General features: G+C 36.5%; 1 protein-coding gene across 2 annotated transcripts in view; it reads left to right on the forward strand.

Moving 5' to 3' along the window:
• CREB5 (cAMP responsive element binding protein 5) overlaps positions 1 to 17,992 on the forward strand; it is a 1,721,100-nt gene that overhangs the window by 465,666 nt on the left and 1,237,442 nt on the right. For both annotated transcript variants that reach the window (XM_044066812.1, XM_044066813.1), the window contains exon 4: positions 16,900 to 16,993. In XM_044066812.1, coding sequence (XP_043922747.1) covers positions 16,900 to 16,993 — 94 coding nt within the window. The remainder of the gene's footprint in view (positions 1 to 16,899; positions 16,994 to 17,992) is intronic.

Consider the following 17,992-nt stretch of genomic DNA (forward strand, 5'->3'; position numbering starts at 1 on the left):
ACATACTATATTTGACCTATTCTTAACTATTACTGCAACTACATGTTCCACCCATCTAGTTTCTCTATCGTTGGTTAAGTCTGACTGTAAACTTGTAACCTTCTGTTTCAAAAATCTCTAAAATTCCTGCAGTCGATAATCCTGAATCCAGGGATTTCAAATGGACAAACCTTTTCAAATTCTACGATGAGCTATCTAAATTCATTTGTAACATCTCCAGATCTGGCACTCACACAGCTGCTTTATACAAAGGAGTGCTATTCCCACAGAGAAAAGTGCCTAAACCTGGTTATCCCTATTAGAGCTATATATAATGTGAAGTTTAAGAACAAATCACCCTGATGGCTCACCAGCATAAATTTTTCATGCTAAAGATTATGTCAGAAATATCATTAAGGAGCTAAAAGCTGCAATCAGGGCTAGTGTGACAAATCATGAACTTAAATTAGCTACTGAAGCCAAAGATAATAAGTCTTTTACTTATTTTAGGAAACTAAGAAGTAACACCCAGTATTTTTTTAACTTCCAAAATGGTATTACCCACGCAAATCCGGTAGACATAGGAAATATAGTAGCAGGTGAATTTAGCAAACTTTACCCTTGATACAACTATCTTAATTCAACAAATTTCCAAATCCCTTAACCTGCCTAATAACTCAAAATAACTTGTACTGCCCTTGTGAAGCTCCTCCTTAAATTGTTTAACCTGAGCATAGCTGCATGATTTGTTCCCATATTGCAGTGATGATGCCCCTACTCAAGGGAGACAATACCACAGACCTGCTAAACTACAGACCCATTATTTATTTAACATTTGTTTACCAGGAAAGTCAGACTTGGAACAAAGCCAGTTTTCAGCAGAGGCCCAGGGAGAAATGCTGTAGACACATGTCTTTGTAATGTGGGAGGAAACTGGAGTACCTGGAGAAAACCCACACGAATGCAAGATGGACATGTAGACTCCATGCAGAAGGCACTCCAGCTGAGAATCAAAATGGGGGACCTCTTGCTGTGAGGTGACAATGCTACCACTACACCACTCTGCTGTCCTTCTGCCTGACAAGTCTGATTTGCAATGGCATAGAATGTATCATATCTGACCTTATAAATTATGAAATAAATATCTTCACTAGTATCACAACTAGAGATAATTCTACATCAGCATACAACTATATCGTGCTATAGAGACAATGCTATTGCACAATATGTACCCCGCCTCTGGAACAGACTTCAACTTACAATTTAAACAAAGTATCATCCTTTAAATCTGGATAATTAGATGGATACCCATTACATAAATTTATACCAGGATTGGCCTGTTTTACCATTCCTGAAAGGGGGGGGGGGTACAGCATGAGATGGGTATTAGCAAGAAGTAAGTGGTCTTGTGACTAACTTGCGTTGTGTTTCTTATGATTCTAAGGTTGAGTGGGAGAGGGCCCAATCAGGAATAAACTTTGGTTATACAGCTGAAAGTAGGGTCTGGGAGAGGGTTCTAGACATGCTTTCCTGGGGGGGGGGGGGGGGTGAGAAAGGCCTGAGTCCTGGGACTTTCTTGTTGGTTATAAAGCAGACTGTATCCTGGAAGGGCTGTGCAGACTAGACACTGTTATGTAGATAACAGTTTGTTTTATTTTTGACTTTGCAAGCCAAGTAAGCTATTGGTTACTATGGGTGGCACAGTGGTGCAGTAGTTCAGTGGTTAGCATTGTCACCTCACAGCAAGAGGTTCTCTGGTTCGATTCTTGACTGGGGTGCCTTTTGTGCGGAGTCTGCATGTCCTCCCTGCATTCACATGGGTTTCTTCCAGGTGTGTCGGTTTCCTCCAACATTCCAAAGACTTGCGTCTGGAGTGTTTCTCCCTGGGCCTCCTCTGAAAATGAACTCTGTCCCAGTCAGACTTTCCCAGTAAACAAATGTTAAATAAATATATATATATATATATATATATATATATATATATATTTATATCAGATAGTCAAGATGAAAAAGTAGGATTCTGAAGAGGTGGAATGTAATCATCCTCAAACGTTTCCTTACTGTTTTCCTTCCTTCTTTTGTCTCTTTTTCACTCTCTTTCTCTATATCGTCCCCTCTCTTCTTTTCTCTGTCTTTATCACAGATGTCAATACACTACTATGCATGGTCTGAGCAATAATCTTGATGCATACAAAATTTAAAAACAAAAATAAAAAAACAACAAAAAGCATCATTTTTTTGCAGGGGGGCAAGCCACCCTGCACCCCATGTTGAGGAAATTGCACCCCCCCCTCACACTTTCATAATTAAATATGGTAACTCCAAGATCACACAATATCAGGAAAGAACATATCTCCCAACCCCTGGAAGTGTATCTCTACCTTTTTTTTCTATCTTTCTACACACATATATATGTATATATATATATATATATATATATATATATATATATATATATATATATATATATATATATGTATATCTATACACACACACACACACACACACACACACACACACACACACACACACACACACGATTACCTAAGTAAACTACCAAATACTCAAAAGGGCGTATGAAAAAAATTAACTTTTTATATTAATTGAAAAATAAAATAAGAAAACAACAACAGCAACAAAAAACACAATATTTTACATAGTGGGCAAACCCATCCATCACCTACACACCCTAATAATTATATATAACAAGTCTGATATCGCAAAACAGTGGTAAATGGGCAAATTTCTAGACCCCGCTGTACTGCAGTCTTAATGAGCAATCACTCTGAGTAATTACACAAACATATATATAAAGACATCAAATAGTCACCTGCAATGTGGAAACTCTTGGCTTGGCAGTCCAAAACCAGTGGTATAGTGTGGTAGTCCTCCAGGAAAAATGCAAAAGTTCAAGTAGGATACACCAAATGGTAGCAGTTTGGATGATTGCTTTCAATTACAAGACTTTAAAGAGAACACTCTTTTAAAGTAAAACTTAGGAAGTAAACATCATTGTTTTTTATTCGAATTGTTAACATTTGGCATATCTTATTATATTTATATGTATATATGCCTATAGTTGTATTTTGTGTATTGTTCATAGTACTAAATTTGTGTGGTGTTGCCTAGTTGCCCAGGGCCCATTCTGAAGTCCTCTTTCCTAGGCTTCATATCTTTCTTTCCCAAATCCTACCTCATGTATTACATACCTTTCCCAAATCCTACCTCATCTGTTACAACAAAATCTCAAAATTCACCAGTAAATCCAAATACCCTTCACACCACTGTAAATCTCTCCACCAGCTAAATTGGCTAGAACTTCCCAACTACCTTAACTACCTTCAGCTCACTACAGCACACAAACTAATTTTTAAACCCACTAGCTGCCCAGTCCTAACTAACATCTTACGATCATACACCCCTCACAGAACTCTAAGATCTGCCCAACAAAATCTACTTTCTGTATACAAACCAAACCATCCCGCTGGTCAATTTCTATCATTTTCCCTAGCAAAAAAATGGAATTCTCTCCCTCCCACTCTAAGGATTTCAGAAAACTTTGAACACTTTAAAACTCAGCTCCATTCCCACCTCACCCAAAATTGGAAATGCAGTTGCACTCAACCCACCTAGCCTGCTAATGTCCCTACTACAAGTTAATCTACTCCATACTGATTACCTAAAACAGCAGCCCACTCTGACTATAACATAATTTAACATCTATATTTTAAATGTATATATTGTAAATAGTTTACTATCTGTCCTCTCTTTCCCCTATTTGGGGGTGATTCTCTCTACTGTCAGCTCATAAAGTTTGATGCTATTTAACTAAGAACATCCACACTTCGTATAATAAACTGTGATGTATGCACCCTACTTTTTCTGTTTCTTAACTGTCTGTCTCGAATCTATGCTTTTTAAATAATGTACTTTCCACCTATATTCACCCCTTCAATGAAAAATTATATTTGCTAATGTCAGTTTTATAACTACAGTCAAATGAATTACAATTGTTATTTTATAACCTTGCACACATCATCTACTTCCTCAGTGCAACTATTCCTCTGTACATCTTGTCCCCAGTCTAGTATATATGTATGTATGTAATGCATGTTCCACTATTTTTTTATTGTACCCACCTAAGTTTTACTATGTAATATTACTTTTTTGCTTATTGTTACTGTGTATTATGGAGCTTTTCACCCCGAGCCTCCACTAAAAACAGGCTCTTTGAGCCCAGTGGATCTCCCTGGTCATCAAACTGGAAATAAATAAATAAATGTCTTTCCTGTAGGTGGGAAGTGGACGTCCCCTGACTTTTAGTTGCTTTACTCTTTATTAATTTAACCACATGACAATGCTGCTATGGACATAGCTGGGTACTGTGATCAGAGCAGGTGGTAAAGTGAAACTAATGTATAGAGTGACTTTTTATATCAATATAGTGTGACCATTTTGAAACAGTTTATAAGAATGTGATGGTGCAGAAACACGTTCATAAATTGAAGCAGAATACAGAAGATACCTGATGCTGCTCGTGGCAATACTGCGAGTCCTGAAACTGTGAAAAATGACATGCAATTTTAAAATAACAGATTAGATGGAAACTTGATGTCATATATTAAAAGTTTTTTTCTAGTTCAAGCACCCCTTGCACCCCTAGTGTGGGGACTGCATTCTTTACACCCCTGCTTATATATACTAAGTCTGAGATCATAATATCTAAAAGAAGGGACCATACTGTGAGATACAACTTTAAGACTTATAAAATATTTCTCTTTAATCCCATTTCAGTTTTTGCAGTTCTGAGAATCATAGTTATAGTCATCAGACATACCCTGGGAATCCAGGTAATTCATTTATAAAATAGCAACAATCTTGTTTTTGGATTCTGGCCAAAATCTCTTTCTACAGGGTAGTCTTTCATTTCAATGAACCCACCTTTTCAAGAAATCATAAAACATTCTGTTGATATTTTACTGCATTTTCTTAATGTCATACAATCTGCAGGTAAGAAAGGGGAAAAAAAAAAGTATAAGCCTGATTTTAAGCTGCCAGTGGTTGTAGCCTCACAGTTCTCAGTATTTAACTGGGAACATGTAGTACAAATGTTAATTCTGACTACCTCATGAATCTGCAATAAAGACCTGTATGATGTAGATTTTCCTTCCAGAAAGGGTGTTTTAATATGATGTCAGGCACATACTTTTGTTTACCTTGTTGTTCTTGAATAGAAATGTTTATATTATGTTAAACACAGCATTGGTGAAATGGTTTGTTAATTTCAAAAATATTCATACTGGCTCATTTCACCAAATATTCATTTAATCTTGTGTCTGTACCACATGATTCACAAAATGTCTGGTTGTATACCTTGGTAGATGTGCCTTTATGAACATGTTTAAAAGATATGTTGTTATGTGACCCAGTACAAATGAGGTGACTATCTGGGCAGTCCATATAGTCAGAGGTCTCTGTGCCTTGAAAAAGTGAACAGTCAAGAAGTAGCTAACTTTTGCTTCAGTCCACATTACTACTGGATTACCAGGAATGGCTTTGGTGGTTTGAGCAGTAACATGTGGTTGGTGACATGCCAAATTATTGAACGATCTTCACTCAAACAGTGCAAGGGAGTCACCTGCATGTGTAATGTGGAGTTTCAGGTACTACTGGAGAAGCCTGCAGCCAGCTGAAGAAAAGGGAATTTAGGACTGTGAAGGAAATGTACTTATTTATTAATGTTACAATTGAAAGCTAAGCTAGTCTGATAGGGCATAGCCCCTTTACAGCAGAAAGTTGGGGGAGAAACTAAACAAATAAACAGATAAACAAAAGGGTTATCAATAAGATATTAAATTATTCCTCAATATGCAATGCACTAGATGTCAGCAATAATAAAAACATGTAAAATGTAACAGCAACAGAAACACAAGAGAGAACAATTAATACGGCAAAAATCAAATGAATAAAAACACTTTAATAGCAAATGGCAAAGGGTAAGCTCATTCACACCATAGGGTGCTTCTTCAGACCATAGAGAAATGAAACATGATTCAGACCATAGTGAAATGAAACAATTACAGTACATACAAAGAAAATCCAAGATCATTACAACCAATGACAAGCAATACCTAATTAAACACAAGTCACTGGGTTCAAACAATAAAATAAGTCATTTAAATAAATCCCTTGATTAAAAGACTGGCCTTAAAGAAACCTTATCATTTAGCCCAGGCTGCTTATCAGCTTGGAACCTAACAATCCAATATAACTCACTGCTCTCAGTAAAATTCTTAAAATCCCCTGCGTAAGTTGCACTCAACAATCTCAATAACCATAAAATTAGAAACGTGTCAGCAGTCAAACTCCATTACATGTTTAGCAAGAGCATTCTTGTTATTGCCCGTATGAATGTTATATAGACGCTCCCTTATTCTCTCAAAAAAATGGCAATTAGTCTTGCCCACATAAAAACAAGTACATGACTTGCATGTAGCCAAATAAATCACATTGGGGGTTTGGCAGTCCACCACAACTTTAAAAACAAAGATAACCCCAGAACTGGGATGAACAAAATGTTGGATGTGTCAATGTAACTGCGAAAACTACATCTGTTACATCAATGTATGCCAGAAGCAACTAAATCATCTTTTAAGGGTACTTAACTGTCGTTAAAGAGACTTCCTGTGTTCTTATCAATAGTCTTCCCCTACTACATTCTTAATACGATCATCAGAGGCTAAACTATGCTAGTTGGATTTCAAGACATCACAAATATCCATTTTGTCACTGGCATACGAAAAAAGTAACCAGAACCAATGTATCATATGTCCTGTTGTCTACAATATCAGACATAACTAAATCAAAAACCAAAAAAAAACTGTTGAAAACAATACAAAAGCAAGGAATACCGAGTCACTGTATAAATGTCACATTTATATAGTGACTCGGTATTCCTTGCTTTTTTGTTGTTTATATCAGACATAACTGTTTTACTGGTAATCACATCAACACCAGAATAATAGGGTCTTGCCTTATCAAACATCAAATTCAGTACCTCTCTGCACATATAATCAACTTCCCTATGCTTATATCCTCTATGCACAAACTCTTTCCTTAAAAATGTCAAGTCATTAATAACCCCTTTTGGCCTGTTATTTAGCTTCAAAACCCACATACCCTGACTGCCAAACCCCCAATGTGATTTACTTAGCTACATGCAAGTCATGTACTTGTTTTTATGTGGGCGAGACTAATTGCCATTTTTTTGAGAATAAGGGAGCATCTATATAACATTCATATGGGCAATAACAAGAATGCTCTTGCTAAACATGTAATGGAGTTTGACTGCTGACATGTTTCTAATTTTATGGTTATTGAGATTGTTGAGTACAGTTTACGCAGGGGATTGTAAGACTTTTACTGAGAGCAGTAGGTTATACTGGATTGTTAGGTTCCAGGCTGATAAACAGTCTGGCCTAAATGGTACAGTTTCTTTAAGACCAGTCTTTTAATCAAGGGATTTATTTAAATGACTTGTTTTATTGTTTGAACCCAATGACTTGTGTTTAATTAGGTATTGCTTGTCATTGGTTGTAATGATCTTGGATTTTCTTTATATGTACTGTAATTGTTTCATTTCGCTATGGTATGAAGAAGTACTGTATACAGTGAAAGCGTGTACTCTTTGCCATTTGCTATTAGTGTTTTTATCCATTTGATTTCTGATATATTTATTGTTCTGTGCCATGTTTCTGTTGCTGTTATGTTTTACATTTTATGTTTGTTTTGCTTTCTGGCACAGTTAGTTCCTTGTGGGGATTATTTTCACAATAATAAAAAAATACAATATACAAATGAGAAGTATACATTAAATAGTGCACAGCTCTGTCACTGTTCTCATAAATATAGTCCCATGGCAGAAAACTGAAAACCTTAATATTATAAGCAGAACATTTAAACCTAAAGTGTACAAATGCAACATTGGTAACATTTATATAGCACATACGTGCACAGAAATGGGGCTGGGATGAAGTGATGTGATGGTTATTAAATCAACATGTATATAGGCCATAGAATTCTGTATAAAAGGCAGCTTGTGGAATGCTTTAAAGAGAGCAGAACTTAAAAATACATAATAAGATTTACCCCCTAACCTGTTCTGTGAAGATATTTCATATTCATGGAAACTCTGAGCTAGACTCACTGTCCTCATGACACTAGAAAATCCTAAACAGTATATGTTTAATCCAGTGTTAATATCTTATATTTTCATAGGTGCTAACTGGGCTACTGATCAATAAGGATATTAAGAGGCCTAGCATTACATTGCCATGGTAGTTTTTAGACATTAGATTTTGCATACAAATAACCCAGAAATCAGTAGAACAAGGATGTGTTGGGACATTTACTTGTTGCCCCTATCTGTGAGGGACATGGGTGCTAGATGGGTGATGAAGTTGTGGTTCCCATCCATTTCATCCAAGTTATGTCTGAACAGAATAAAAGAAGTAATTTGCATTATGTGAAGTGGAACTGAGTTCCATAGAAGAGGTATTCAATGTGGTACATCCCTGTCCTTCCAACATGGTCTGTTTATATTGCAAAAGACACTGAGATCCCTTGAGTGGCAGTTTATGCTACCACTGAACTTGCAAATATGTAATCCATCTGAACGGATAGTCTGTTGAGGCTGTATATGTGAGGCAGAGGTTGGCCGTTAGTAGTCTTTATGATGCTGAGAAGAGGGGCAAAGCTTTAAGATTGTCTGCATACTTTTTTTTATTTAGACCCTTGATTTATTTAGTGAGAAAGCATTGTGATTGCTCCAGTTGTCAAAAGTGTTTGGACAGGTACATATTGAATGCAGTATTATATTTAGTGGTTGTCCAATGAGAGCTGAGCACAATGATATGATTACATCCCTGGACCTGGAAGCCAATCCTTTAGATGTTAAGCTGTGCAATAAAAAAGGACTTCCTTCCAGTACTGTTATCAAGATAGGTTCTAGGATCCATAACTGTGTGATCAACTTTCAGGGATGTGTTTTCAGTATAATAGTTACTAAGGAAGTTATGCCTCTTAAAGAATGTGATTATACATTTCTTGACATTTAGTTTTACTCCCTGGTTTGGTTTGTGACACTAGCAATTTTTTGTTAAATGTCCTCTTGAAAAATTTTACTGTTCTCTGGGAAGTCTACAAACTTGATCAGTTATAAACCCCTGATGTTTGCTTTGACCTCCAAAAAGAAATTGCCAAAGAGAACCTACCTAGGGATTGAACTCTAGGATATACCACTAGTGAAATAAAATAAACCACTGGAAACAGGAACAGATCAGAAAAAATGTAAACTGTTTAATATGAACACAACACAAGTTTAAAAACTTTTGACAAGTACAGGCTTCTTCAAACAAAGTAAAATCATCAATAAGAATCAGTGTTTAAATACTCTAAAAGGTCACATGATCTAATAAAATTGATGAACCCAATTAACTATGGTACTCAGACTCATTTATGTAGCTCCTCAACAGAGGTTTTATGGACACATAACCATTAAGTCCTCGTGGTATGTGTGCTTTCAAGTATAATGTCCAGTAGTATTCATCAAATTTTGTAAAATGTGCTATAATGCCCCCCAAGAGGGGCTTTTAGAACATTCAAAATCAAACATTTAAAATCATGATTAAAACCATTTTCTAGTTGGTGTTTTTACAATGCATTTGTGTCAGATTGTTTTTTTATATCAGAAAGATGGTTACAAATATGTTCTTTAGATTTCTGGTTCGTTTTGCCAACGTAATATGCTTGACATTGGTTACATAAGGCCAGATAGACCAAATTATTTGTGTCACAATTGCCGTAAACATTTAACTCAAAATTAGACCCAGTAATTGGATATATAAAATATTTTCCTGTATATATAAATTTACAATAAACATATCTGCCACATTTAAATGTACCTCTTTTCATTGTTCCATACTGGAACCTCATACGAACAAATGCATTTTTTTCTGAATGAGAGAGACAGTCAAGTGAGTTAATATACAGCAATGGTGAGATCAAGGGGTCACAGCTGCAGTAAACCTTACAATATTACTGTAATTTCCTGTATGATTACCATTTGGAAGTGGTCACACTGCTAAAGAACAGGTGAGACAGAAGTATATATTGTGCAATGATAGCTCTCAAAGCATTGGTAAAGTACTGCTTTGCCTATAGGAATACTTATGGATTGATGATCCTTTTGGCAATAATAACTGCGGAAGCACAGTAAGATACTGCCTGGTCAACTGTCAGTGTTGTATTGAGTTTGAAAGTATTCATTAGTAAGCCCTTGTCAGATGACCTGCTGTGTAGACAACATAAGGCCTCTTGAACATCAAGGGGAGTTGTATCTGGCTTAGAGGCAACACGTAGCACAGGGTCCATGAATGATGATTGAGGTATTCCATCTGTAAATTTCTAAAGGGTTATGCCATTTTGTAGCAAATGCCACCTGACAAAATTGGAACAGATGGACACATAGTTCTGAAACCACATAAACCTTTGGAGTTAACATCCTTATTATTTCTATCTGTCCAACAGAAGGCAATGGCTATGTATGTTGCAAACCTTTGTAAGGTCAAGGTATGTGGCCCCTGCAAAGTTTCCCCTCATTAAAAGATGTTGCAATATGATTGCCATAATAAACAGAGCAGTATCAATGTGTTGATTTGTCCAAAATCCATTTTAGTGTTTAAACTCAAACTGAATATGTGAGTAGATTCGAAAAAAAGATGGAGGTAGACATTAGTAAGCAGGTACTGAGCTGGAGGTAGCCTTGTCTAATGCCTTTGTTAGGTGACTTATGCACGCAGGAGATTTATAGTGTTGTTTGGAGGAGCAATTACATATTTTCATAACTGTGATACCAACAGTACACAATAGTGTGGTTTATATGAAAGATAGCATGCTTTATGATTAAGAAGCCAGCACCAGTATGAATTTAGAGTGAAGACCATCCACTGAAGGGGAGCCTCTCTTATTGCTTCTAAATTAAAACATAAAGACCAACTTTATGCTGACAGGGTTGAGGTAACCTACTGAGCAGTTGTGTCTTAAGGGTGATTCTGTACAGAATGAAATGTTGCATAGAAATGCTGACTAAACCTTTCTTCATCAGATCATTCTTAAAGACCAGTAAAAAAATGCTTGAATTTCACTGGCTGTCCATCCCTCATAGCCTTAATGCAAGCCTAGAATGCCCTAGTATTTGTGAAATTAGACTTCTGTGTGCCTTTTGGTACTGCCTCCTTCTTCCTAAAGGTTTAATATGCATTAGGAGTAGAGAGTTTCAGAGATCTGTCTGTCTCTCCATGCCATTTCCATCCTAGTCTTTCAGGAGGGGTTCTTAACTTACTTGCTTTATTTTTCTCTCTCTCTCTCTCTCTCTGGTGCCATATTACTGAGGCTGGGATTTTGGATGCAGATCCTTAAGAAGAATAACAATAATCATACAGAATATTATATTCATAAAGTAGCAGAAGGTATTCTAAGAACTAAGCCAACACAGGAAAGGAGAAAGGAGATACTGCCGATCGGGATGACTGCAATTAGGGTTATAGATAATAGGTGAGAGGGGGCTGGAATTTATTGGAGAAAACTAGCAAAAGAACCAAGGTATTGGGAGAAATTGATTAGAGAGTGAAAAGTAACAGAATAGGAAGAGGCCAAGAATATCATTAGGCTAGAGATTACCTTCCCATTCGAGGTTTGATATAGTATAGGCAAAGAGAAAAAAAATAGGGGGATCCTAAGCATAAGACCAGTACTGGTAGAGTTTTAGTAGAATCCAGAACAGAAGCTGCTGTTAAAAAAAGGAATAATTAGTACAGCTTACAAAATATTGCATGATAACTATAAGAATCAATCAGAAACAAACAACCAAACCAAAAACCACCTCCAGAGGCAGCCTTAATAGGCAAAAATAGTAAAATGAAAAAAAGGCTTCCACCACAACGAAAAGTTCACAAAGAAATTCTGTTAAAATGTAGGTTTTAATAAAACAAAGAAATAAAAAGCACAAATTGTGCTGTTCAAGTTGCAGGTCAAACAGGATAAGCGCTTTCAGTTAAAAAAACTTCTTCAGATCCTAGTGTGTAGACCTGACTTACTGCTGTTAAATAAAGATCCTTAATTGCTCAACCAATCACATACAGCAATCAGATGCACGCCTTCCTTAAGCCCCCATTTAATTTCTTAATTAGGCTTCTCTCTTTCAAAGTAGGTTTAATAGGAACTACTCTGTTGAGCCCTGGAAATAAATTAGCTCTGAGGTTCATGATCCATTCGCTTTCTTCCTTTTCAGTTTTGTTGACAATGTCTCCTCCACGGAGGTTAGTAGTCACATTTGAGATAACCATAAAGCTAAATGAATGCCCTGGATTTTCAGACACATGTCCATATAGGGCACTGGTTATCACTTTATTCTTGATGTCTAACAGGTGGCGAAGTATCCGTTCCTTAAACTTTCTATTGGTCTTTCCTACATAATAGGCTTGGCACAAATTACAAGTGCTAACGTATATAACATTCTTGGTGTTGCAGTCAATCAGAGTAGGTTAGAAAGGATTGGAAAGAGAGATTGGATAAGCAATTCACAAAGAAACAGTGGGGGGATATATGTATGTCTCCCAAATATGCAACAAAGCCTAGAAGAGTCAGAATTTTTGCTTGGAAGTGTTTGCATAGGTATTTTTATACCCCAAGTAGACTCCGAAACATTTCTTCTCAGGTAGCAAAGAAATGTCATAGGTGTGATGCAAAAGAAAGAGGTAACTGGGAACATATTTTCTGGGAGTGTAATGAGTTGGCAGACTTTAAAGATTCCCTGCAGACTGCTGTGTCAGAGATACTGGCTGAGCAAATTGGTGTAACTAAGGAAATTATTTTTTGAGCTGTGATATAGAATTGAAGTTGCCTAGATATAGTAAGGCTTTGCTGAGTCTAATTGTGGTGGCTACCAAAAAAGTAATTACTAGAAAATGGAAATCAAAATCTAAACCAACTTTACTAGAAGTAGTGAATGTAGTAAGACATAAACAGCTGGAAATGGGATCTTTAGAACAGGATAAGAGCAAATTACATAGAAAAAATGGGAATTGTGGGAACAATACATGCAGATGAGGAACAAGGTTTAAAAGAAGGCAGTATTTGAATGAGCTATGTAATGTTTGACTGACAGTGACAGGAAAGATTAAAAGTGATGTGTAATGTTTGGATCTACTTCTAAAACTCAAAGTTTCAAAACTTTGAACTTTAAATGACCGAGACCAGAAGATCGAAGTTTTGAAACTTCAAAAACAGAATAAAAAAAAAAATCTTTTACGTTTTTGCAGGGGGGGGGGGGCAAGCTCCCCTGCACCCCTACATCCCTGCTAAATAAATATACTAACTCTGAGATCTCACTACAGTGAGGAAAACAGTAACTATCCCATTCTGCACTGTACGGTGATCTCCATTCAAAATGTTTAAAGTTTCAAAACTTTGATCTTATGTTCTCAATCATATGGTCTCAGCCATTTGAAGTTCGAAGTTTTGAAACTTCGAGATTCTGAAGGGGATCCATAATGTTCGCAATTAAAATTATGCCAAATGATGCCAATATGGTTTGTGATGTATAATGTATACAACTGAAAAATGTCAATATTGTTTTTATTTATATAAATGTGGGATTGCCTATGTCATATGTGATAATTTAGTAAAGATGTTTTTGTTTAACAAAAATAAAAAAAAGGCTGAATCTGAAGTAGTCACCAGCTTGTAACTAGGTAGGAAGAAACCTCTTATTTATGCAGTAAATCCTCTTGCATTGCCAGTGCAAGCCTTAAACAGAAGTTCCTCGTGTTGTTAGCTGGAGTAATTTTTGATGGAGTGTGAGATTTGCAATATGGCCAAACTGCAAGCTGTGATGAACGACAAAGGAGATGGACATTTCACCATCAGTCAGCAAGAGTTGGAAGCACATTTGTAAGAAGATAGTCAGGTGTGCTAGCAGTTCCATGACAGGAACAAGTTCTTTTTGGGATGCAGGTTCAAGCTGTTGGGCCACCAGTACATTTGCCAAAACACAGGTGATGGCAGCATGAAATGCTGAGGGGCAGAGCAGCTGCACGCTCTTTTCATTTTGCAAATTATTATTATGTGTTTACTGCGCACTGCAGGGGGGTTCTTAGTTCAGTGCTTGTGGTGTGGGGCAGTTCTTAGTTCAGTGCTTGTGGTGTGGGGCATTGGCATAATAATTTATTTGAGTTTGGGAAATCTGAAAGAATGTTGATTTTGTCTTGTTTGAGTAGGAGGGGAACTGAATAGTGTTTTAAGTTTTTTTTTTCTTTTTGGACAGTGCTGACATTTGACCTGAGAATGTCTACCGAAGTTAGATGGCATGAACAGGATGAATCTGGCTAAACAATGATGAACCATTTGATACTTGACATGAACTGTTTGTGGTATTAAATATAACGAAGTTTGGTGAAGCCTGATTGAAAATCATAAGAAAAAAATCAGCAGAACCAAAGTTATAAGCCATGAGCATCTAGTGTTTTGGCATGAAGCTAACAAAGGCTGTCTCAACAGAGTGACAGCTGGGACATGCACACATTACATCTGAAGCCCTCCATTTTTAAGGTTCCTTAGCTTTGGTTGAGCATTGACTAGATGAGGTTGCAAATTATTGATCATCTGCACCTTGTTGACCGTAGTAGTTTCTCCTTGAAAACTGTTGCAGGTACTATTTCCATTACAGCACTGGCCGTGATTCAGTTTTTTCATGTTTCACCGTGGGAGTGCAACAATGAAGTTATTATATATAAGTAAGGGGGTGGGAAGGTAAACAGTCACACCTGAGAGGCTGCAGTGGACCTTAAAAACCTTTTTTTATTACAGCTATCACCTGTATGATTCTACTGTTGATTGTGTTTCTGTGAATGTAGCTTTATCAACACACAACTCATGATCTAAAGTTGAAGTATATTTTTGTACAACACTGAAGGGGCGCACAGTCAATCTTTGCACTTTCCTCCTTTTTATAGACGTTTCATTTATCAAGATGCAGACGGTAGCGTGTCTGTATAGAGAACAAGTACCGACCTAGGGTGATGTGTGTGACTATGGTACCTGTTGAATGTTTGACCACTATAATTGTGATCCTTGAAACTACAGATATAATATGTACTAACTGTGATTTTAATATCTTGGAGTATTGCTTATAGTCTGGCATGCAACAATTTCCAAGTTTATATTATTTATTTATTATTATTTTACATTTGTTAACTGGGATAGTCCACTGGACACAGGTCCATTTTCAGTGGAGGCCTGGGGAGAAAAGCTCCACACATATGAATACCATGTAACAAAAAAAACTACAAAGTTTACAAAGTATATTTAGATACAAAATGCAGTGTGTCTTAATTAATCGTAGTATATTCATACACAGCAGTCACAATTAGTGAAAACAGAGAAAGCTTACAGTAATACTTTCATTAGTCTAACGAGATATATATAATGACCTTAATCATTGCTGGAGGGAGTCATGTGTAAAGCAACAACTTCTTAAAGGTCATTGGGGTCTAAACCATAACAATCTGTTTTATTATATTGTATGTATTTCTATAGTAATACAATATAGATCTACCTGTTCCTCTTGAGGTGTGAGGTAGTTAAGGTGGTGTAGGGTCGAACATAGTGGAGGGCCTAGCCTGGTGACGTGCAAGAGCATAAGAGCATAGCCAGTTATTAGTGAGATGTAGTTTTAATGCTTTTTTGAATTGTATGAAGGATGTCATAGTAGTTATGTTATAGGGTACAGCATTCCATATTTTGGATACATAATTAGAAAAGAGCATCACCTGCTGTATTATTTGACTTAGTTACTATGAGAATAAGTTTGTTACTGGAGTGAGGAGTTCTGTTATTGGTGTGGAGGTGAAGTGTATGTATCTTAGTGTTTGCTAAATGGCTGAATACACTGATGTTCGAATGCAAAGTAATTGAATACCAGTGATCAAAGCTCATCTTATCGAAAACATATGAAAGCCCAATCCCAAAATGAAGGCAAACAGTTTTCTTTTCTGATTGATGAACAAAACCTTACTATTAAATTAATGTGTATGTATGTTAAAACACACGATCAGTGCTGGCATTTCAAAATCAACATACAGAAAAAATCTGCAGCAATGCAAAAAGATCAGAAAGGAAATGGTTTCTTTGTGTGATCAGTTAACCAAAACCCACCACTAAATTCAGACATACTGTCATAGAAAAGATTATTCTAATGTAGGCTGCAGGGCTGGTTTTAGAGGCAAGAACAGCGTTAAGGTTATGGTTAAGCACACATTAGTAGGGATGGACAGAGAGGCTTTAGTAGTGCAGTCGTAACTACTTCTGTCAGTTACTTTTAGAGGTCTTGTTTGCTGACTTTGTTTTCAAGCACTTATATGTGTGGATGTCAGATTCTAACTTGATGGCTATTAATGTTTAAATATCAGGTTTTAAGTTGTTATAATTATTCCTTGGTTCTCAGGAAACTGCTTCGCAATATTTCCTGTACTGGTAGCATCATGCAAAAGCAGACATTGCAGATGAAGGGTTGTAACCCATAAATTAATGAAGTAATTTAAGATAACAAAGTATAAATATAACATCACATTTTATAACTAGGGTTTTAGAAAATTATGTCTATTTAAGCCTTTTGGAGTAAAAATTGTCTTACAATTGTGATATTTTTGTACATACATGATGGATGGATGTGGATGGATTTGGATAGAAGCTGTCCCACCACAAATAGTAGTGGATCGCAAACACAATTTTAATGGTCAATTTCCTTGTATGGCTTGTGATGTCTAGTAGTGAAACCAGTATTTTTGTTTTCCTGCCTTGCAGAGATTTCCTACTGAAGATCACCTGATGATACACAGCCGCAAACATGAAATGACTTTGAAGTTTCCCGCTATAAAAACAGACAGCATTTTAGCAGGTAAGAAAAAGACAATGGAGATGTGAATGTTGAATATTTGTAGAATACAGTGTGAGACGAGCAGCTTATGAGCAGCACACCTGCTGCTAGTGTAGTCGAAGACAGCAAAATACAGCTAAAAAGCAAATTACCCTTTTGTTACTCAGGCCTAGGTATGCAAACTATCACTTAAATAAGGGAAGTACAAGATTTTATGAATTTGTAAGATACATGGATGATTCCATAGCACCTTCTAGAAAATGATAGTATGTCTTTAGTATGTTTCTTCTTTACTGTTTACTTTATGCTGTCCTTCCTTGAAGATCACAGTGTGTAACTAGGCCTAGCTACTGAGTGAATGTACACCACGAGACCCCTGTCTTTAATAAGAATTATTTGCTCATCTAGTTCCTAGCTTGTACAGCACATTGGAAAGGGATTGTGCTGCAGAGAGGTGGGTCTATAACCTTCAACATTGTGATACCAAAGGTGTTGTTGGAACAAAGGTGCCTAACCCTTCACAACTAAGTGACTGTAATGTAACGGAATGTTTCTTTTTTTCTGAAGTGAAGGCTTACTTGTAGATACTTTTATGAACTGGTGCTTCTTGTTTGTGAATATTAGCACTGGATACACATTTTAGATGGATTATGACATTAGGATATATGAGGACGTACACGTTGGCAAGAAAATGTTATTTGAAGACTCATGCCTCCATGGTGGGATCCCTGTGTTTGGGTTGCACAAAACCTCACTTAAAATAAGTTTAAGCTGCAGTGTTTATAAAATGCTTACTGTCTCTCAGGGGAAAATCATAACTGCTTCAGTGCAGTTTTATTCAGACATTCATGCATGTGATGCATGCCTAGTCTTGCCTTGCTGAGTTCTTGACTGCAAAGGTGCTGCTTTAGTAAACTACAAAAACTGTCAACATTACCATTAACTGGGAAAACTACTTGTACCAACTCTTATGCTCATTGTTTTCTGGAATTCATAAATTCCAACTCCTTGGATCAACTT

Source organism: Protopterus annectens, chromosome 3.part1 (genome assembly GCF_019279795.1).
Source record: "Protopterus annectens isolate FY-2018-M chromosome 3.part1, PAN1.0, whole genome shotgun sequence".
Classification (NCBI taxonomy): domain Eukaryota; kingdom Metazoa; phylum Chordata; order Ceratodontiformes; family Protopteridae; genus Protopterus; species Protopterus annectens.